General features: G+C 40.5%; 1 protein-coding gene across 2 annotated transcripts in view; it reads left to right on the top strand.

Annotated features, from left to right (window-relative positions):
• WDR88 (WD repeat domain 88) overlaps window positions 1-23,799 on the top strand; it is a 772,406-nt gene that overhangs the window by 664,273 nt on the left and 84,334 nt on the right. Inside the window, exons 10-11 of one of the 2 annotated variants that reach the window (XM_044081868.1) lie at window positions 8,683-8,775; window positions 15,305-15,397. In XM_044081868.1, coding sequence (XP_043937803.1) covers window positions 8,683-8,775; window positions 15,305-15,328 — 117 coding nt within the window. In that variant the 3' untranslated portion in view covers window positions 15,329-15,397. Of the gene's footprint in view, window positions 1-8,682; window positions 8,776-15,304; window positions 15,398-23,799 lie in introns of those variants that run through there. The other variant, XM_044081867.1, reaches the window with a different exon arrangement.

Genomic DNA, 23,799 nt, shown 5'->3' with positions numbered 1-23,799 from the left:
GCAAAGAATGTTCTTAAAGAAGAACACCTTTTAAAAAAAAAAAAATTAAATTAAAAGAAAATTAATCTCCTGGTATTTTTTCTGGACAATATGCTATCCTTTCTGTTTTCTGGACAGTGTCCCTTAATTCTGGACAGTCTAGAAATATTCTGGACAGTTGGCAACCCTAGGCCTGTCATGCTACCTATAACATGTATTATATACAAAAAATGCTGACTTTAACACAGTGTATGTCCCATAAACAAAGTTGTAGCTAGATAGCAAACTTGTCTTTCAGTCTTAAAATAGGACTGATAGAAACCACAACATTTAGTCCTGGATAACTTGTTGCATTGGTTCGCAGTTGCCATTTAAGTTCCTTAAATGCCAAAAAGACATCTATAGGACCCCCTCTTTCACCCAAATCAACATGATCTATAATAATATATTTAAAATGATGGTCTGCAAGTTGGGTTATATGTTCAGCTAAGGCATTCCTAGAATCTTTTTTTACTGATATCATATTGATCTTGATATATTCTAGTTTTAAAGCTTTAGATATATATATATATATATATATATATATATATATATATATATATATATATATATATATATATATATTAGAGCAGAATGAAATTTATTTAGCTCATTTTGGTACAATAAGGCTGAAAAGGAGATATAATTGTAATAGCAAACTGATTATCTACATGGGTATTTGTCAAAAATGCCTATGTTTTTATATAGGTTAGACAAAAAATAGCTTTAAAACCAGAATATATTATCTTTAAAAAGTTCAAGCAACTAATCACCAGACTTATATGGGCCAATGCTAAACCTAGGGTAGCTTGGGAGATCTTGTCTTTACCATCCTCTTATGGTTGATTAGGTACATAAGATTTTGTTTGACCTATATTTGGGAACTTAGATTGTGTGTATGTGCTTGTGCACATACACTTAAAAAAACAGCAGTATCACAAAGCACTGATGTAAAAAAGTCAACCCAAAATAATAATAAAAAAAAAATGTGTTGACCACACACACAGCACACTCTCCAAGACATAATCTCAAAGCATGCAATTAAAAAACAATGCTTTTGCATAGGGCAACCCTTCCTGCACAACTCACCCCCCTGCTAATTATATATATATATATATATATATATATATATATATATATATATATATATATATATATTTATATATATATATATATATACATAGATACACACACACACATACACACATATATATATTTTATATATATATATATATATCTATATATATCTATATATATATATATATATATATATATATATATATATAGAGTCTATATTACATCGTCAAAGGGGCTGTTTATTGAAACCCTTTCACTGACACATAATCGAAATACCAAAACCCCGAACGGCCACATAAGTGAATTTTTTCCTGGGGAAAAACTCGCTTGGCTGTCATTGGGCATTTGCCCTTTCCTCCACTGTGGTACGATCTTGGAGATGGTATATTTAGTTAGACGGCGTGGGGGGGTGAAGCCCCCCCCCCACTTCGTAGGGTCTGCAAATTTTGTTTTTTTGGTGTTGGCCAAGCAATTGTTTCCCCTGTCATCTCTGCACCTTGGAGCTGTGGCACTCGATAGTTCAGCTCTGGCTTCCTCCTTGGGGAGATTGCTGTCAAGGCAGAGGACGACTCCATTCCAGAGGCTTGCTTTTTGTAGATGAGCTCTTCTCTCTGTCTGGGGAAGTCAGCCTTCAAGGTTGTGAAGAAGGTGTTTTTGCCCCAGCAGAACGGACAGATCCAACTACCTCAGATCTTCAGCCATCTACCTCAATGTCTCTGTGCTCGGAGCCTCATCACTCTTTACCACAGGGATTGCCAGTTCAAGACAGTGTCCCTTAATTCTGGACAGTCCAGAAAAATTCTGGACAGTTGGCAACCCTAGCATGCTACCTATAACATGTATTATATACAAAAAATGCTGACTTTAACACAGTGTATGTCCCATAAACAAAGTTGTAGCTTCCAGACAGGGGATTTCTATTTCTTCCAGTACCTCCCTGGAGCATCCCACTGAGGAGGTCCCTAGGAAGAAGAAGTGTAAGAGGAAGCACTTGGACTCTCCAGAAGAGTCGGTCAGGGAGGATACAGACTTCGTTGAAGGTGAAGGGTCCCTATGGTCACCTCCTGAAGATGTCTCATTTGGAGACATCCTTGAAATCCTAAAGCAGAGAGGTAGTTGGATGCCCAGCAACCCTTCAACTGAGGAGTCAGTATTCCTGGTGGCTTTCAGTACTGGCCTGTCTACCTCCTAGGTTACTCCTCCCGCTGATGAGCTTATTGAATTGGTCTCTTTGCCTACATGAAAGGAACCCAACACAGTTGATCCCATACCCAGGAGACCAGACAATATTATGGCACCATCTTTGGATAAGCTGTTTTGGGGAAAAAGGGTGCACGTTGATGCCATGGTCATGGTAGCGGCTACCAAAAAGGGAGTCTAGGGTGATGAACAGATTTGGGAAGACTGTCTATGCTTCAGCGACCTTCGCCTTAAGGTCATTGAATTATTTTGCACATTTTACAAGGTTACAGAGGGATTTAATTAACAAACTTTCAAATACCCTCTCAGGATCCATTTCTGCAGAGGTCCAATCATCCATGACTTCTCAGTTGGCTACCCTGCAATCTATTTCAAATTCATCCATGAGGCTCATTTTGCATGTAGCTGAAAGAACCTCAAGGGCAGCAGGTTCAGGCATTTCCATCAGGAGACATGCCAGGATGTGCTTATGTGAGTTTGTGGAGCCCTTCAAGTCTTTGTTCATCAATGCTCCTTTTGAAGTTACATCTTTGTTTGGCCCCAAAGTGAAGGACACATTGTGTAAGTTTGAGAAGGAAGAAAAGACCCTATCTGCCATAGGCATACATTTTTTGACCCCTCAAAGATTGTTCTCTAGGAATCAGCAAGGTGGTTGAAAGATGTGGTTCAAGAAATCCCAGGATTCTTTCCAGGACACACATGGAGGAACGTCCCCCAGAGTCAGAGGGGAGAACTCCAACAGTTGACGATGCCCCGTGACAGAGGTGACCCGCAAAATCAGGGGTCCAGAGATTCTTTATTTGACAGACCCTACCAGTTGTCCTGAAAGGAGACCCAATTGTCCACCTCTGGAGGCAATTGAGAGCCGATTATCCCTGTACCAGAGAGCCTGGTTAGGCATAAGAAAAGATACTTGGGTGCAAAGGATTATTTCCAGAGGTTATATAATACCTTTTTTTCTTCCACCTCCAATCTCAAGAAAAATCCCCAATATTCCACCCAGTCAGAGGGAAGAAGCAGCAATTTAAATACAAAAGCTGCTAGAAAAAAAATGAGTCATTCAAGAGGTCCCTCCAGACCAGATAGAATCCGGAACTTACTCAAGGTTCTTTTTAGTGCCAAAGAAAACAGGGGGCTGGAGACCTATTTTGGATTTCAGCAACTTGAACAAGTCAGTTTGAGAGGTCTATATTAGATCATCGAACGCTTAAACAAGCGAACGCTGATTGATCGACCTTATTTAAACGAATGGTCAAAATAGCAAAGCAACAGAAACACAAATTTTTTCCTAGGGAAAGAATTTGGTTGTCCGTTTCTGTTGCTTCAGTATTTTCAGTGCTGTGGTGGAAAGTTACGGGTCAGATTCAGGTAAGTGTGCGATTGTGTGGATGTGAGTGTTAGGGTGGGTTAGGTGAGTTAGGGTTAGGGCGTGGGTTAGGTATGTGTGCGATTGTGTGGACATGAGGGTTAGGGCAGATTTAGGTGAGTTAGGGTTAGGGAGCGGGTGAGGTGAGTGTGCGATAGTGACAGACCTTAGGGTTAGGGTTTGGGTTGAGGTAAGTGGATAGTTAGTGGTGTGTGCATAGTTTAGTGTTGGGTTAGGTGTCAGATTTTAGGTGTATGTGTGTGGATTTCTGTTTGTTTGGTACGCTTGTGTTATGTGTATGTGTTTTGGATCAGCGATTTTTTTCCCTAGGAAAAAAATCACTGATCTGACAGTTCGAGATTGTAAGCTTTCGCTTACATAAGGTTGATCAATCAGCGTTCGCTTGTTTAAGTGTTCGCTGATCTAATATAGACCCCAGTTTGACATACCAAGTTTTGGATGGTTACGGTTCAGTCCATTCTCCATTCTCTTCATTTCTGGGCAAGGACGACTGGATGTACTTGATAGACCTTCAGGATGCTTTCTATCACATAAAGATGAACAGATGATCCAGAAAGTACTTGCACTTCCAGCTGGGAGCCAGTCATTACTAATTCAGAGTTCTTCCCTTTGGTCTCACCACAGCACCTAGGGTGTTCACCAAATGTATGGCAGTAGTAGCAGCTCACGTGATACTGCAAGGATTCTGGGTGTTTCCATATTTAGATGACTGTCTCATTACCACCCCAACCAGGCATCAGTTAATAAGAGCAAGAGATCAGGTTCCCCGGATGTGTTCTTATCTGGGGATAACCATAAACTATGACAAGTCTCAACTGGAACCAACTTAAAATCTGGAATTCAAAGGAGCAGTTTTCAACACAGTCATCGACAGCTTCACTGCTCCCCTCAAGGGTTCAGACTATAAGATAACAGGTCAGAAAAGTAATCTGCAGTACAAAGATTTCAGCCCACCTAGTCCTTCAAGCTCTAGGATCAGTGGTAACGGCAATAACACTAGTACCTTTCTCTTGATTTTGCATGAGGATTCCCCAGTGGATGCTAGCAACACAGTGGTCGATTCTTTACCATCCCATGTCAACTCTGATACGAATTACTTCGATATGCAAAAGATATCTTAGGTGGTAGATTCAGTCAGATCAGGTTCTACAAGGCTGTCCATTCATTCCCCCTCAGCCTAAAGCCATAGTGACCACAGACACTTCTCATTTGAGCTGGGGAGGCATTTCCCGGGAAAACAGTCCAAGGCACTTGATCCCCTGAAGAAGCCAACTTGCATATTGATGTCGTAGAGATGAGAGCAGTACTTTTAGTGTTGCAGGACTTCCAAGATGCTCTTCCTTTGGGGACAATTGCAGTTCAAATGGACAATATGTCAGTAGCAGTTTGGTACATCAACAAACAAGGAGGGACCAGATCTTATACCTTGTGTTGAGAAGCGCTCAGAGTGTGGCAGTGGACGATCTCATCCAACCGCTTTCTCATAGCACATTCCGGGGAAGTCCAGTGTGATAGCAGACAAACTGTGTAGGTGCATTCTTCTACCTTAGTAGTGGTTTTTCAACAAGAATATGACGGAAATTATTTTTTGTTAGGGTGGCCAGCCTTGCTGCTATCTTTCTGTTTCTCCCCTAAACAACAAATGCAGCAGCTACTTTGCCCTAATCCCCCCAACAGGAGGGATCTCCGAGGGATGCTCTACTTCACGATTGCCCCCTGATCTACTTTATGCCTACCCACTAATCCCATTAATTCTGAAATTCCTGCAGAAGGCCGCCATGTTGAAGAGCAAGGTCATCCTCATTGCACCTGACTGGCCTCAACAGATTTTATTTCTCTTCCTTTGACCTCATTTACTTCACCAATCTTGGATTCTGGATCTGATTTTAGACCTCCTGTCTCACCTGACAGGCATGATCAATCCTGCCATGGCAAATCTCAGGCTGACAGCCTGGTTTCTCCAATTCCTTGAATAGCCAGACAACCTATGCTGTCTTCCCCTGTCCGACATATACTTTTATCTTCCCATAAATCTTCAACATGTAAACTCTGTTCCAGTAAATGGAAAAGATTTGTTTACTGGGTACATCAAAATCATGTTGAACCTTTTTCAGCTCCGATACATAACACACTTCAGTTTTTGGCCATACTTTTTAAAGAAGGCGCTAACTCCCCAACCATCAAAGTTCAGTTAGCAGCAATATCGATCATATTGGATTTGAGGGTTCCTCAGTAACCTGTCATAAGTTGTGCAGAGCTTTCATGAGAGGCACTCTACTTTTAAGACTTCCTTTTATGGACCCTACTCCCCCATGTGATCAAAATATGGTACTCCAGGCACTTATACATTCCCTCTTTGAACCAGCAGAACTAAATGTGACCTTAACTACCTTACTTGGAAAATGTTTTTTTTTCTAGTAGCCATTACATCTGCTAGATGAATTTCAGAAATTCAAGCATTGTCTTCAAAACCTCCACACCTGATTTTTCACAAAGATAGTGACGTTACAAATGAATGCTTCCTTCCTTCCTTCCTTCCCAAGGTGGTGTCAGAATCGAATGTTAGTCAAGCCATTAGTTTGCCAGCATTTTTCCCCAATTTTGCTAACAAAGGTGAATACATGTTACGTTTATTGGATGTTCACAAAACAATTACGTTTTTACCTACACGGAACAAAAAACATAAGAAAAACAGGCCAGTCTTTTGTTTTCTTTGCAGACTTGAAATTGGGTAAACCGGTTTCCACAGTAACTTTAGCCAACTGACTTTCTTCCATTGGTATATACTGTAACTTTTAAATTTTTTTTTAAACAAAAAAATAAAATTAGAAATCCGGACATACGAGAGAGAGGACGGAGAAAATACTAGGAAAATCAGGAACGTTATTCAAAACTTATGAAACATACCTGATTTTCCTTGTATTTCCTCCATTCTGTCTCTCTCCTACCCCTAAAGTGTCCAAAACCTTTTTTATTAAAAAAAAGGGAGGGGCAATGGAGACCTTCCTCTCTCCGTTGTTTCCTTTCCAAAGCAGTGATGTACTGGGTAAGCATGGGAACGCAAGTCCCATATGCATGCACAGTACATCAAAAAAAGCAACAAGATATGCAGCAGAAGCAGAAGAACACCACATCACTGTTATACAAAGACATTATTTAAGAAAAGTAGGTCATTTGTTTCTTAAATAATATCATTGTATAATAGCAATAACCGACTCGCCCACAGTTGGCTTTATTTAATCACTTGGGCTTCACCCTCATGATTAAACCACACCAGCCATGGGTAAATTTTCAATATACCACACCAACGTCTTTGATTATTGCTATATTACCTTACCACAACCAGTACAAGCTCATTCAACTAGATTCATGGCAATGCCATCAGTTTTATTTGCCAGAGCATCCATGATCAACATATGTGCAGCAGCATCTTGGACTACTCCCCATAATTTTTTACTCATTACAAATTGGATCTGGTCTCCAGAGGCAGAGCATCATTTGGTTCAACTCTGCTAAGGAATATCCTTCCTTAGAGTCCACCTGGGATTTTAGGTAGCTGGGGACTCTGTCCCATCAGTTGAAGATAGAATGAAAAATGACAACATCAGATAAAGAAGTTATGTATTATAATAATGTTCCACCTGTACTGTCCATTTTCATTCTTCATCTTCAACCTACCAACGCTCATCCCTTCTATTTACAAACTTATGGAACAATGAGTTTTTAAAGGAACATCACTGTCCTTTATATTGAGCTCCAGATATAGTTTATTTCTGTATTCAGTGCATGCAGTTTTATATCTCCTTATTTATGCATGATAAATATTTCCTTTATGGTAAAAATCAGCAAACAAGATCTGAAGTAATTTAGGGTTGGTGAATTATGGGTAAGGGAGAAGCTTGAGAGTTTTTGGTTGCCACGAGCTTTAGCAACGGCCGAGTTGGATCCAAGGATCAGATCCGAACCCATCAGTTGAGGAAGAATGAAAATGGACAACACAGATGGAATGTTATGGTAAGTACATAACTTCTTTTTTTCTATTGTATTGACTTAATGTGTTTAAATAACAGGATATGTTTGTAAAGCCTCAAAATACTGTGTGCAGTTTTATTGCAGCTACACTAAAATGCAACTGAATTATGGCTTTCTCTGATGCCCTGACTCTCAATAAAGGTACTGACAGAAGGAATTTATGATTATAACATTACTAATGATTAACAGTTATCACTTTTAAGTATTAATGACAGCTCAGGATACTGAAAGTCCCTGTAGTTATCGTTGAAATAAAGTCATAAGAGTGTTGGTACTGGTCAGTATTAATTTAATAGGTTTGCTGAACTTGTTTATAGTGCCAACAGTTTAGTATTTGGGAGTTTCACTGGATTAGCTATGATGATCTGACAGCCAGTACTGTGGCTATTTATTTTATTGACCTGAATCCTCTAAATAAAATATAAATGCTGAGCATGGAATAATCAGGACTTGGATAGTAAGAGTGTATGAGAGAGATTGGTAATGTGCTTAGCATGTGTGGTAGCAGTTTGTCTCAGGGAGCTTTGGGGAAGCAGAGGATAGACAATAGGTCTTTAGAGAAGAACAATGGAGCTAGAAATTATAGTGGATTGGCTTGTCATTTGAGAAAAGACACAGTGAAGCTAGATAGGAGGCAGCAAGAGGTCAGTGAATGACATGGTTGAGGAAAACAGATGAGAAAGGCAGAGAACAAAAGGATATGTGCCTTTGCACATCTGTATCTAGTTCTGTCTCAGCTTCATCACTTGTCACTGCTGTCTGCAACTGTCCCTACAAATTTCTTGCTGTTGTCCTTTCTTCTATAACTACATCTCTCAGTTTCTCCCTTTGCCTTGCTCCATGCTACACTACTTGCCTCTACCCCTGTGACATCTCTACCAATGTCACATAGAAACTATATCTCTGGTAAGTACTTAATATATGTGAAATAAGGGGACCTGACTGGATTGCTTTTCTTTTTTTCTTAGGACTGCACTATTAGACTGTGGAATATTCAGAAATCAGACCATATCCGTGCAGTTATAGAAACCAGAAGAGTGATGGGCCTGAAAATTATTCAGGTATATATACTGCTATCTTAAAAAAACAAATACAATGTAATGTTTTGTAAAAATAAGTAATATAAAGTAAAATGTTATATATTTATTTATTTAATTATTTCACTTTAACTAGGTAAGTAGACTGGTCCAAAGACCTTTTTAGTCATGACCCAGGCCACTATGGCAGACAGACAAATGTAAAATGTAACAACTGTAATACAACAAACAATTGTAATAGCAGCATACACTGGATTGCTTTCAGATCCAGTAACTACACAACAGCAGTATTTGCAGAATCAGCAGCAGAATAAGTTACGCACAGCATTAATATTTGCATAAAATCAGCAGCATAATAAAGTTAAGAGTTACAGTATTTACATAGTAATTCAAACAGCAAGACTTGCTGGATAAAAGGAGGTGCATTATTAACATTCAAAGTTGGCAAGTGACTTAATACCTGATGTTATGTGATCCTATCTCGCCTACATTCTGACTGATGGGTTCGGAGCCGATCCCTCGGCTCCGACTCGGCACGCTTATGCCAAAGAGCGAAGTCTCTTATTGGCTGAGCTTACTATATCCCAGGATGCACCACTACCAGTCCCCCAGATCTCGTTTGCCGCTAACTAGCGAAGACGTGGTCTCGAGCTGGCTGAGCTAAGTAGTTGGTTTTTTTCACTAACTTTCTGTCAGGAATTTGCTAATTTCTAAACAAAAAGCTGTTTTAACGGCTACTCTGTTGTTGTGTGTGTGTTTGACAATTTTTCTGTGGAAAATTTGTGTGTGATTGATACTTGTTCTGGTTACAGGCTCCCTCGGTCCATAGGGCCTTCCTACTGGTTAATTCCCTTTTAAAACAACCTTAGGGTTTATTATTCTTTGTTTCCTTATACGGTGGTTGACTGTTGTTCAATTTGGTTTTGTGTGAACGGCAAGTTAATCTTGACTTAAAATAAGTTTGTCTGTGAGAAAGTACTTATTTTTTGCTTATAATGTCTCAAACACCTAGGCCTTCGGGCTTCAAAAAGTGCACTAAATGTAACTTTAAGATGTCTATCACGGATGACCATTCTCTGTGTGTATATTGTTTGGGCGCCAAACATTTGCAGGAGTCCTGCAGCGTGTGTCACGCTTTTTCCTCGAGGGTCCTCCAAGAGAGGAAAAATAAGCTTATATTAAAAGGCCTTATAAAACCCTCTTTTGAAGAAGCTTTAGCATCCTCTCCTTCTCTTGCTAAAAAGAAAAGGGCGTCGGCTCCGACCAGTCCGTCGGATCCGACCACCAAAAGACATAGGCAGGCTTCTCCTTCGGCTCCAAGGACTTCGGAGCCGAGGGCGGAACGGTCTGCCTCAATGCCACCAGTCTCGACTCCTCTGGCTTCGGAGCCGATGGCTGGGGCATCGAGAGGCGGGTCACCTTCGTCGGCTCCACTGGTCTCGGAGCCGATGAAGGTTGTCCGCTCAGACACTTCCTCCTCGGCGCCTAAGTCCTCCTCGGCACCGATGGAAACTAGTTTGGGTATTCCTTCGGCGCCGATAGTCATCGAGTCGCCTCGGAGCCGGTCCCCTAGCCCCTTGGGGCCGTTGGAGAGGCCATCTCGAACCCGTTCAGTATCCTCTAGGTCATCGAGGATGTCATATTCGGACATAGACAGGGTGCTCCAAAGACTGTTCCAGTCCCCAGTCTTTCAAAAATTTGTTTCGGCTCCGACCCAGTTGGCTTCGGAGCCGACAGCCCATGCCCATGTCATTGCCATTCCTCCTCCGACCGCTTCGGCTCCGTCGGAGCAGGTGCTGTTGGAGCCGGTGGAGGTCTTAGGGTCGGCTCCGACCCTTACTCCAACCCCGGCCTTCGGGTCTGAGTTTGGCACACGGACTTCTTCGGCTGGACCTGGGGGTGACGTTTCAGGACCTATGCTGTCGGTTCCGAGCCTCCCTCTCGGTGCTTCGGCTGCGGGACTTCCGTCTGCTATCATGGCTCCGGGGACCGGACACTCCCAGGATTCTGGGGGTCCGGCTTTCAGAGCTATGAGGAGTGCCTTGGCCAAGTCTTCTTCGGCCATCTCTCCGGCTTTACCGGCACCTTCCTGGGCGTGGAAACTGGGTCTTTGGCAGTTCCCTGTCCTAGGCAGCGGAGCCGGGGACCTGAGGTTACCCCCACTGGGGGTTCCCCTCCTCCTGAGGGTTCTTCTGAGTTGTCTTCAGAGGAGCCCCCAAGGAAGAGATCGTGCAAGAGGAAGCACGTGGACTCCCCCGAGTCTCTTACATCGGACACTGATCTTGATGATGCAAAGGGGTCCCCAAAGTCGTCCTCGGATGATGTCTCATTTGCAGACATTTTAGAGATCCTCAAACAACGAGGCGGCTGGATATCCAAACCCCCCTCTGCTGATGAGTCAGTGCTTCTCAAGGCCTTTGGGGCTCAGCCCTCCGCCTCCTGGGTGTCTCCGCCCTTCGACGAGCTCCTGGATTTGGTTTGTCGGAGGGCGTGGGAACATCCAGATACCGTGGAACCAGTCCCTTCTCATCCTAAAAAATTTTTCTGGGAGACGCCGTCCCAGGGGCGGCAGAGGGCCCCGCAATTCTGGAGACCGTGAGTCCTTTCGTGGCTCTTCAGCCTCCCACACTTCATGAGGGATTGCCCGGCTGTGCTGCTCCGGAGCCAGTCGGGTGCCGTTTTGCCAAGCAACTAAAAGCCTGGGAATCTATCACTCAGGACAGATGGGTGCTTCGGATTATTGCCGGAGGTTACACCATTCCCTTCACACACTCACCCCCACCATCCAAAAAGATCCCGGACCCACCACCCAGTCAAAGGGAAATTGCAGCCGCGGAAGCATCAAAGCTGCTAGAAAAAGGAGTCATCCAACCGGTCCCCACAGACCAGATCGGATCCGGAAATTACTCAAGGTTCTTTTTAGTGCCAAAAAAGACAGGGGACCTGAGACCAATATTGGATCTCAGCAGACTAAACCAATCCGTCACGAAATCCAAATTCCGAATGGTCACGTTACAATCCATTCTCCCATTGTTGGAGAAGGATGTTTGGATGTGCTCCATAGATCTCAAGGACGCCTATTATCACATACCGATACATCGAGCGTCCAGGAAGTATCTGCGCTTCAGCCTGGGAGACAGTCATTTCCAATTTTGTGCACTGCCCTTTGGTCTCACCACAGCCCCCAGGGTGTTCACCAAGTGCTTGGCAGTAGTGACTGCTCACCTGAGGAGTCTTGGATTCCAAGTGTTTCCCTATCTGGACGACTGGCTCCTGACTGCCACCACCAGGCATCTACTAATGGACAATCTCAAAGCCACCATTTCCCTGGGTGCTACCCTGGGAATTACATTCAATTGGTCAAAGTCTGTCTTGCTGCCCTCTCAGCGCATAAGGTTCATAGGAACAGAGATAGACTCAAAATTGATGCGTCTTTCTTCCTACCGAAAGGATTCAAACTTTACAAGGTCAAGTTCAAGCCCTGCTTTCAAGATCCAAAGCCCCAGCCAGGATGGTCCTGCAACTTTTAGGTTCGATGTCTGCCACGGTTCTCCTAGTTCCTCTGGCAAGATTGCACATGAGGATTCTTCAGTGGCTGTTATCGACTCAATGGTCCTTTCAGAATCTCCCCCTCAATCACCCCATTATGATTACAGAAATGTGCAAACGGGACCTCCGCTGGTGGCTTCAGCCGTCCAATCTGAATCAGGGAAGACCTTTTGTTATCCCCCCTCCGGTGGCCACCCTGACGACGGATGCCTCCCAGACAGGGTGGGGGGGGGCATTGTCTGGGCAGGTTAGTTCAGGGTTCCTGGCTTCCAGACGAAACCTTTCTCCACATCAATGTATTGGAGATGAGGGCTGTACTTCTGTCCCTGCAGGCCCTCCACAAGTTTCTCCCTCAAGGCATTATCGCTATCCACACAGACAACATGTCGGTGGTCTGGTATCTAAACAAACAAGGAGGGACCAGATCTTACCCCCTTTGCAGAGAGGCCATGAGGGTGTGGGAATGGGCCGTAGCTACCAACCGTTTCTTGGTAGCGACCCACATTCCAGGGAAATCCAATATATTGGCAGACAGATTAAGCAGGACAATTCTCTCTCCTCACGAGTGATCCCTGAATGAAACAGTAGCAGCTCAGGTTTTCAGAAGATGGGGGACGCCGTGCTGCGACCTGTTTGCAACACCACAAAACACAAAGTGCAAAAGGTTCTTCTCCTTGACTCCACATCAGGGGGAGGCAGCTATGGATGCTCTAGCACAACCTTGGCCAACAGGGCTACTTTATGCATTTCCTCCGGTTCCACTTCTCCCCAAAGTCATTCAGAAAGCTTCTCAATTGGGGTCCACAATGATACTAATTGCTCCACACTGGCCTCGTCAGGTATGGTTTCCCTACCTGAAGAAACATGCGGTGGACGATCCTTGGGTTTTGGATCTAACTCCGGATCTGCTAATTCATCAGTCGGGACGACAACACCAGTCCCTTCGCACTTTGAAGTTGACAGCTTGGCTCCTTCACTTCCGACTTTAGTCAGAAATCACACCTTAGACCCGGAAGTTATTCACATTTTATCTTCGGCCCACAAACCCACCACTAAGAAATTGTACCTCAGTAAGTGGAAGAGGTTTGCTGTCTGGGCTCAACTCAGGGGCTTAGACCCTATCACTGCTCCGATTCCAGAGGTTTTGAAATTTTTAACATCCTTGTTTAATCAAGGATCTTCAGTCTCTACTATTAAAGTCCAACTGGCAGCTATCTCTAAATTTCACGAATCCATTGATCCACCGTTGATGAGCAGCAGATTATGCAAAACTTTCATTAAAGGTGCGGGCTGTTAAGACCCCAGTTTTTCATCCTGCTCCGTGGGATCTTGATTTGGTGCTTCGTGCCTTAACATCTTCCCCTTTCGAACCGGCTGCTACATGTGAGTTAAAATATCTGTCTTGGAAAACTGCCTTCTTAGTTGCGATTACCTCTGCAAGAAGAGTTTCAGAGCTTCAAGCCCTATCTATCAAACCACCGTACTTGATTTTTCACAAGGATAGAGTATCACTTAGGCCTAACCCATCTTTTGTCCCAAAAGTTTGTTCTAATCTCTGTCTCCAACAATCTCTAGAGCTACCAGTTTTCTTTCCAAAATTCTCCAACGAAGCAGAGTACACTCTCCATAAATTGGATGTTCACAGGCAATTGCGCTTCTATCTAGACAGGACTCAGCAAATTCGTAAATCAGACCAGTTGTTTGTGTCCTTTTCAGACAATAAATTGAGTAAAACCATCACAAAAGCTACTATCTCCAAATGGATTAGAGATTGTATAACTCAGGCTTATTCCTCTTCAAATAAGCAACTGACAACATCTATCAAAGCTCACTCTACCAGAGCTATGGCTACTTCTATTGCCTTTCATTCCAAGCTCGCTATTTCTGAGATTTGTGCTGCGGCTACTTGGTCCAACCCGCACACTTTCATTTCCCACTATAAATTGGATGTGGCATCTAAAGGGCGAGCATCATTTGGTTCCACGGTACTCAGGAGTGTTTTCCAGTGAGCCACCCAGGATTCAGGTGCTAGGACGCTGTCCCATCAGTCAGAATGTAGGCGAGATAGGATCACATAACATCTTTTAGTTATGTACTCACCATAACTTCAGATGTTTGGGATCCATCTCGCCTACATTCCTAATACCCACCCTCCTTCCCCTGCCTTGGAGATCAGAAGAGATTGAACGGTTTTGAGTTCTACTGTTTTATCTTGTTTCATCTGATGATGTTATATAAGCAGTGCGTGCATGTGTGCATGTATGCGGACAAACTAGATCTGGGGGACTGGTAGTGGTGCATCCTGGGATATAGTAAGCTCAGCCAATAAGAGACTTCGCTCTTTGGCATAAGCGTGCCGAGTCGGAGCCGAGGGATCGGCTCCGAACCCATCAGTCAGAATGTAGGCGAGATGGATCCCAAACATCTGAAGTTATGGTGAGTACATAACTAAAAGTTATTTCCCATACATCTAGATCTGATGAGGAGCAAGTTGGTTTAGTTCAGGTACCTGGTTTTAGCTAGTATCTTTGAAGCAAACATAAGCAGCTTCTTTTGCAAGATGTCCTTTTAAATAAGACTTAACTTGACTTAATGTATGTTGTTCCCTTATTTCAGTATGAATGTAGTTCCAAGTAGCTGGACTAAGTTTAGAGAATGCCTTCTCACCTACGGTGGCTTTAAAATGGAGTCTAATGAGTGTTATTGAGTCTTCCAAGTCCTGTCTGAGTGCGTAACTTTGAATGTAGATGTGAACTGCTTTCTTATTTGGCAAGCAGTTGGTGCAGAGAGTTACGGCTTTGAGCTATAGTTCCTTTGCTATAGGGTTTTAATTCTCTCACCCTTCATTTGCCTAGTATGTGACCATAAGTAAGTCACTTAATCAGGCATTGCTGCTAAGCCACCCCTGAAAAGGAAATGTGTATCCAGTGAGCCTGTCTGGTTAACAAATGTGTATTATTATTATTATTATTATTATTATTATTATTATTATTATTATTATCAGCAGCAGCATATGGGAAGAAAATGAGGATACCCAGTTTGGAGGACGTGCTGCTAGACTACTCTTGGTGGGGACCAGAAAAGAGGTAATAACTATAACTAAAAGCAAAAAAAAACAATGTCCACCTGTGTGGGTTGGTAGTGATCAGTCATGTCATTGGAATTAGAGCCTGCCTGGATCATTCTTCTGTCAGGTTGTTTGCCTTTTCTGCAGTTTCTGAGTTAGAGCAGATCTCTTGTATAAGGTGGAAGATCCTTTTCTAATTGCAGCTGTAAGGGAAGAAAACTCTGATCCATAGCAGTTAATAGCACCTTTTGGAGCCAAAGAAGATGCTCAGACTTCAGTTGAGTAGGTTTAATTTATTGTAGTAGGTCTCAGACAGCACTCATCTGCCTTACTCTGAAAATAAAATAACTGAAGATCTGTCTTTCTCAGGGTACAGATTCCTCAAATAGTCGGTCTCAGAAGATGTCTGTTAAGATAAAACAAAAGGTTAAACATTGTACACCTGAAGACACAGTATCTGTAGGCAGTGTTGTGCTAGTTACTTATAAAAGTAATATTACTATTACTAGTTACTTTTCAGTAAAAGTAATATATTACTATTACTTATTACTTTTCTAAAAAGTAATATATTACTATTACTAGTTACTAACTAAAGTAACGCGTTACTTTTACATAAGTATAGTTCATCAATTATAATACTGAGATTTACTCACACAAGTAAGCACATGCATATAAGCGTATTATTAAAATTGTGTACACAATGTTGCACTGATGATGAGTAGCATTTAACAGTTGAAAAACTCCAGCAGACTAGTCTTTATAGCTGGGCAACACAGTGGTACAGCAGTTAGTGTTATCACCTCACAGTAAGAGGTTCTCCGGTTCGATTCTCAGCTGGGGTACCTCCTGTGCGGAGTCTGCATGTCCTCCCTTGTTCGTGTGAGTTTCCTCTGAGTGCTCCTGTTTCTTCCCACATTCTCAAGACATGCTGCAGGTGAACTGGACATTCTAAATTGCCCCAAGGTGTGAGTGTGTGCATGCATGTGTTTTTTTGATGAAGGTTGTGCGCCAGGCTGGCAACTTGACACTGTAAAACTTTATTGTCACTTGCTCTGCAGACTGATGATCTGCTGTGGTGACCTGTAGCAGGAGCAGCCAAAAGGAGAAGAAGATGACTACTCTTTATGGCTAAGGAGTCACAAATAATAATTACACCAAACCATACACAGCTAGCAGCACAAGACCTATAAAAACCTATCACATTTTGTCTATTTTCTGCAACTAAAAATCGAAACCAGAAATGAATTTTAAATAAAACATAAGAAAAAATTGTCAAGACAAAAGTTGGTTGATCATATATCCACCCAAAGACTCCTGCTTGGTGCAGTGAGTTGAGACGTCAGGTGTTAAACCAATGAGTGGTGAGTTCGATTCTGATTGAATGCGGTATGGAAAACCAATGTCATTTATTATATGTCAAGGTAAGGATATGATCTCTAGTAGGCTAGAACTGTCCCAGTGTTAGGAGGTGTTTTAGTGGGTGACAGTCCCACAGTACCAGGGCAGGGCTAGAGCCTGGTCATCATTAACTTTCACCTCCTTGCAGTGCTAAAAAAATGAAGTAAATTATGCTCCAGACTAATTCTAATGCTCTGTTATGAATCATACCTCTCAACCTGGAGACACCAAATATGTGGACAAAGGCCCATGAAAAGCAGGTACAACTGGCCAAAAATCTGGACACTAATCAACATAAACTTTGCATGTATAATAATGTAACTCCGCCCACTTCAGTGGAATTGTGGGATACCAACATTCAAAAAATTGTGAAAATTTTCCCCAATTTAACATTAATTCTAAAAATATACATTCACACAGAAACAACAAAGTCCCTTTACTGCATTAACAAAAATCTTAAGAGAAGTAGTAGGCAATAGGTATGTAAAAACTTTGCATTCTACTTTCTGCCCTACCACAGTTCTTGCATATACACACTGATGTCACATTAGATGCACCCTTACAGAAATTCATTAAAATAACATACATTAGTAACTGTAACATATATAAAAGAACTGTGCAGTCTATTAATCTTAATAGGAAACTAAAGTCTGTCATAATAATCATTGGTATAACAAGCCACTGTTGTTGTCAATATGTGGATATTAGGTCAATCTGATCAACGGATGAAATAAAATCTGATTTGGAAACCTTCTGCTCTTGAAGTTATGTAAATACCAATGTGCATTAGTAGGTTTTGTAAACAAATCTGGTAGCTGCTGATGCTGGGCACTGACTCATATCTCTAGCTGTCGCCAAAAGGCAGGACGCCAGTGAATTGACATTCCTCCAGATTGTCTGTGAGTATATATTTGTATACGTATGTATTTGTGTGTGTGTGTGTGTGTGTGTGTGTGTGTGTGTCTTCTTATAGATTGGCACTGTACTGTGGCTCAAGCTGTGGATTTAGAATACCAGCTGAATGAGAATTTTTTAACACACAATGAAAACAGTGGAATTAATAAGACTAATGGTGATGAAGCTGTATCCTTCAGAACAATTAACAGAGCAGATATTACTGTATTAGAAGCTGAAGATTCTTCAGAGCTGGCCAGCAAAGATATTCTTGTAATTGGAGATTCAATTATTAGAGGAACAGATACTTATATTTGCAGTGAAGATAATGAACATCGAATAGTGTTATGCTTACCAGGAGCAAAAATAGAAGATGTGACACAAGCCTTGGAATGCCTTAATGTAAGGAACTATGGATCTGTTAATAAAGGAACTGACAGCCCTCTTAGGTAGTATAGCTTGTACTGGTGTTAGGACGTATTTTTCACAAATCACCTATAGAAAGGATAGTCAGGTCACTGTGAATGAAAGTATTTTTTGGGGTAAATACCGACATGGAATAAATGTCCTGTTTTAAAAAATGGAAATGTGTTGTGCATCCAAGCCCAATTTTGGGCACACGTGTTCAGACAGGATGGAGTACCTTTGTCCAGATCAGGGAAGAGATTTTTTGCAGCAGATATTTTGCAATACTTGACAAACACTAGGCAGGATTTTTGCCAGGTTGAAAATTTAACTTCACAGATAGCAACATTTGATGCATCTCTGATGGTTGTTAATGCTAGGAGCATTAATAATAAAGTTATTTTATTGGAAAATTTACTATCTTCCCACAAGACTGATGTTATTGTTTGTGAAACATGGTTCAGGGTATAAATGGTCTTACTCTAACAGACATTCTAACAAAAAATCAGGTGGAGGTGTTATGATAGGGATTAAAAATAATTATGAGACCTGTGATTATTACATATTCATTGAGAACATCAATAGTATAGACTGTGGAACTGTGAAAATAAAGACAACCCTGGAACATATAACAATTGTTGGAGTGTATAGAGTCTTAGACCACCAAAGCCAAGTGCAGATGACCTAGAGGAATTCATACATTTTTTGCATGAAACACAGGAGGGAAGAATAATGTTAACTGGGGACTTAAATTTACCAGAAACAAACTGGAATAATATTGATTCAACAATAATGTTAGTAAAGACATTATTCACAATTTTTGTTCAGGGACAACAATTGCTTCAGATTGTAAAAAAAAAAAAAAAAACTACCAGGGGACGGAATATACTAGACATTGTTTGTGTTCCTAAAGAAATTACTGTCACTTCAAGTTAAGTTTTACCATCATTGATGTTTAGTGATCATGGGATTATAAAGCTTAATTTGTTGCTAGATAATTCTGCCAAACTGAAATCTAAACCAATGCACAGAAGGCTAATTACAGATTATATGTAAGCAAAACAGTCACTATGTAAAACTAACTGGAGTGAGGTGTTCAGTGGAAAAACTGCAGATGGAATGTGGAAAGTTTTGAAAAAGAAACTGAGTGCAAAACATAAAAAAAAATGTATAACATCAGGATCTAGGCCAGTGATGGCGAAATTATGACACACATGTCAAAGTTGACGCGCCACAACATTTTGGATGACACACCAGTGTTCACCAACACCTGAGTTATCAAAGAAACTGAATGAACAAAAATGCAACAAATATGTGACCCTGCACTTATCTGGTAAAACCCAGCAACAAAAAATGTCATTAATTGAGGGTAATCAAATCAAATGCAGTGTATTCCATTTTTTTTGTTACAGTTCAAATCAAAATTATTATTAAAAGCAGGGTAATTTTTAGTGCACATTTTTTTAGCCCAGTTATCAACGTGCATATAGTTTTCTCGATTGTAAGTCACTGATTTTTCTTTTACTTTTATAATACATAGCAGCACAAGTGATTGGACTGTATTTTTTTTTAAATAAATGAATATGTAAAGAATTGTTTCTCTTTTGTTGGGGGGTGGTGTGACACGCCAGCAGAGTCAAGACAGGCATTTTCCAAATTTTTGACATGCCGAACCCAAAGGGTTTGTCATCACTGATCTAGGCGTACAACATCAGGGGGGATATATTTCCTTAACAAGATATCTGATTAAGGTGAGAGAAAAATATAAGAAATGGAAGAGAGGGTGAACTGAAATAAACCAGCTGGACAAACAGATTAAGTATAGTGTGAGACAAGATCAAGAAAAATTTGAAGAAAATTTATACAAAGATATTGAGTATAATAGGAAACCTTTTTATAGATGCATAAGATGTGGAAGGAGTAAAGACACACAAACTGATAAACTGTGTGCAGATTCTAAAATATATTCTCAGATACAACAGATTATAGGTATAGTTACAAAATCATAAGCAAAACAGTTTGGCTTCACAAAAGGGGTGATAAGTTGTCCTAGTGACATCCAGGTAACCCCAGATACTGGACTCAGATTAGATTAGATTGAAAAATAACTGTGCAAACTGGATCCAAAGAAAGCACAGGGAGGAATCAGAATTAGTAATAATGACCTGAGAACACTTCAACAAGAACTTGCGGTGCCATTGTATCTATTATTCACTAGGTCGTATAAATATCGGGAGATTCCTCAAGATTGGAGACATGCGGTTATTAAACCTGTCTTTAAGGGAAAGGGCAGTAGGACAAACCCAGAGTCATATAGACCCTTAAGTCTACTTTCATGTTTTGGAAGAATAATGGAGACGGGAATAATGGATAAGTTATTGCCAGAACTGGATAGGTTGGGACTTGAAAGCATATATCAGCATGCATATGTTGAAAATAGATCTATTATCATGATCTTCTATAACATTATAATAACAGCTATGAATGAAACATTGTGCTGTGATGAAATTTATATAGATTTAACTTCAGCATTTGACAGGGTCATACACAAAACACTGAACAATAAATTAGTACAACTAGGTATTAATGTACTCTCAATAGACAGATAGCTGCATGGCTTACAAACAGAACATGGCAGGTATCATACAGCAACTGGACAAGTGACATCCTTGGTTACAGTCAGGGTGCCCCACAGGACTCTGTCCTAGGCCCTTACTTGTTTAGATTGTGTCTTTCAGAGCTAACTTTTTCATCTGAGGTGTTCTACAGTCTATATGCAGACGACCGGAAATTGGGTACACTGATTGCATGTGTTACAAATAAGGCATGTCTGTAAAGTAACTTGACTAAATTGACCTTTTGGGCACAGGAGAATAATATGCTGATAAATACATCAACAACTAAGTATATGAGATTTGGAAAACATAAATTGAAAGGTGAATATTTAATACAGCACACAGTGATTGAAACTGTAGACTCATTTAAGGACCTGGTTATATGGGTAGATTCAGCTATGAGTTTTTCTAATCTTATCAACCAGTTCGTTAATGATAGTTATAGAACTATAGGTTGTATAAAAATATTTATAAAGTGTAGGAAATCTAAAATGATGAAGTCATTGTTTGTTAGTTTCATTAGACCCAAACTTGAGTATGGAATAACAATATGGAAACCCTATAAGAAAACAAGCATGAGTAAACTGGAAAGAGTACAGCGGAAATATACCGAGGGCATCCATGGATGTGAACATTTCAGTTATTATGAAAAACTAAAATATCTGAACTTTGTACAGTGTCTCTTACATATATCTAAGAGGAGATTTTATTCAGGTATACAGAGCATTTAGAGAGAACTACGTCTGGGAATGTTTGGGGTTATCAAAAATACTAGAGAATTATCAGACAACCTATGTAGAAGATTTTATAGGAATGAGAAGTGTACTAATTGGTTCTCTGACAGAGTAGTTGATGCATGGAATAGACTACCAAATTACATTAAAGCAAGTACTAGTTTAGATATTTTTAAGAATAGACTGGAATTAATGCCCATGCTTGAAATATTTGTATGTATGTATGTACCCGTGATTTATTTGTCTACCTTGCACCCACTGCTTACTATGAGGGGCTCCTGCTCCCTTACAACACTGAAATGGTTAAATTAAATATCAGAGAATGACTGAATAAAACAGTAAAGCAATGTTTCTGGAATGTATAAAATAACTAAATTGTAAAGCAGTAGTGTTGTACTCATTGTATATGTAGAAGGTGTAGCAGTGTTGTTCTTTAAGAGTACAGCAATGTGTGCTTAAAATACTATTTTAAAATATTGTAAAAATTTTCACAGTGGAATGTGATGTACTATTAAATGTCTTGTTTTATTAAGCAGTACAAACAATACCACGTTTATGTAGTGAAACAGCTGTGATCAACACTGAAACATGTGATGGCAAACATTTGGTTGATAAGCTATGTATACCAGCATCAAAAGTGTGGTGTCTTGGGGAATTAAATGTTTTCTGTGGTACGGTTATCTTAGACGTAATATAATTAATTAGCATGGGTGTGGAGGAGGCCCTTGCTGTTTGTAACATTCCTCTTTGATAACTGCATCATTTAGTGTTTAATGCAACTTCAAAACAATACAAAGTAATAGTTTTTAAATTTAAAACATAATAAATTGGTACTTCCTAAATTCTGCAGTACCATACCTCTCTACCTCTTAGCTCAAGAAATCTGGTCAAAGACTATCATAATGGGAGGACAAAGGCCCAAAAATAGGGACAGAATTTAAAATATTGCTCTTATAAACTTAGAAAGCTGATAGAATAACAGGATTTGTGTTAGTATGCATTTTATGAAGGATATGAAGTCTGAAACTCATATATATGTTATTATTTAGTGACTTCAGTCCTCTGTGATTTACCAGAAAACCACAAATTTTATGAGAAAGGGACCAAAACTATGAGGCTGAATCTGGACAGTTGAGAGGTATGTTACACACACACACCTTCTCGCTGCTCTCACTCTCTCCCTGTCTTACACACACACACACACACACACACACACACACACACACACACACACACACACACACACACACACACACACATACATATCTCTACATTTTTTCTCTGCTCTCACACAGCCACACACTCATACACACACCTACTTTCTGACACAGTAACACACTGACACACACACTTTATCTCTCATACGAATGGCTAGTTTAAAGTACATAGATATTCACACACACACACACACACACACACACACACACACTATCTCTCTCATACAGAAAATGAACCGCCAGTTTAACTAACACACATACTCATACACTCACTCACACTTATCTTGGCATGGCTAGTTTAAATTCCGCAGTAAGTGTGGATTGAGTTTGCATCTATAGCACACATTAGTAGTCATACTAGAGTTGAAGTTGCTGCCTTTCGGTAATAAAGCATAAGTTAAATGCTGGATTTCGTGGTGGACGCTTTACTTTTTATTAATGTTGTGACTTAAGATACCTAGCATTTACAAACTTTAATTTTGACACATATGCTTGTAGAGGACAGTTAAAATATTTTGCCATTTTACTTATGGACTTATTAACTTGCAGCTGCTATATTACGACCGGGAGAGAATGCGTGGCTGTGTTAGTTTGTAAAACCTGTAAGAGCTGCACTTATTTTATTCTAATGCAGCACCACACGTGTGCAGAATTCTATGGTTACATCAATCAAGTACAGCTCTAATTATTATCATTATTAGTTGACGGCATGATGTTTTAATTCTTGATAACCTTCAGAAAATGCACACTAATGCAAAATGTGTCATTCTAAAACCATTCCAAGTTTATAAGCGCCCTACTGAAAATTTGTTCCTGATTTCAGCCCATTGTCCACCTCCACACATTATGTTTGGCTAATGGCTATGTTGAAAATGTTTTGTGGTGAGATCCTGAGCGGTATACGAGTTCTGTGGGCTACCAGCTCTTAAACTGCATTTCTTTACATCGGGAAAACGTTTGAAACATCCACCTTACAAACAGCAGGATAATATGCAATCATACCTACCAATTATTCCTGATTTTGCCTTTGTTTTTTGCCCTGCCTCTGGAAAATGCTTGATTTTCTTTCAAATTGTTGAGGAATTCAACATTTCAGTATATCTTATTGTTCAAAATGCATACTGACACAAAATCTGTAAGTGAATTAGAATACTATATGCCTGAATTTG

This window comes from Protopterus annectens, chromosome 8.part1, assembly GCF_019279795.1.
Source record: "Protopterus annectens isolate FY-2018-M chromosome 8.part1, PAN1.0, whole genome shotgun sequence".
In the NCBI taxonomy this organism is placed as follows: Eukaryota; Metazoa; Chordata; order Ceratodontiformes; family Protopteridae; genus Protopterus; species Protopterus annectens.
Note: the sequence above shows the minus strand (reverse complement) of the source record. Positions and strands in the feature narration are given on the sequence as shown.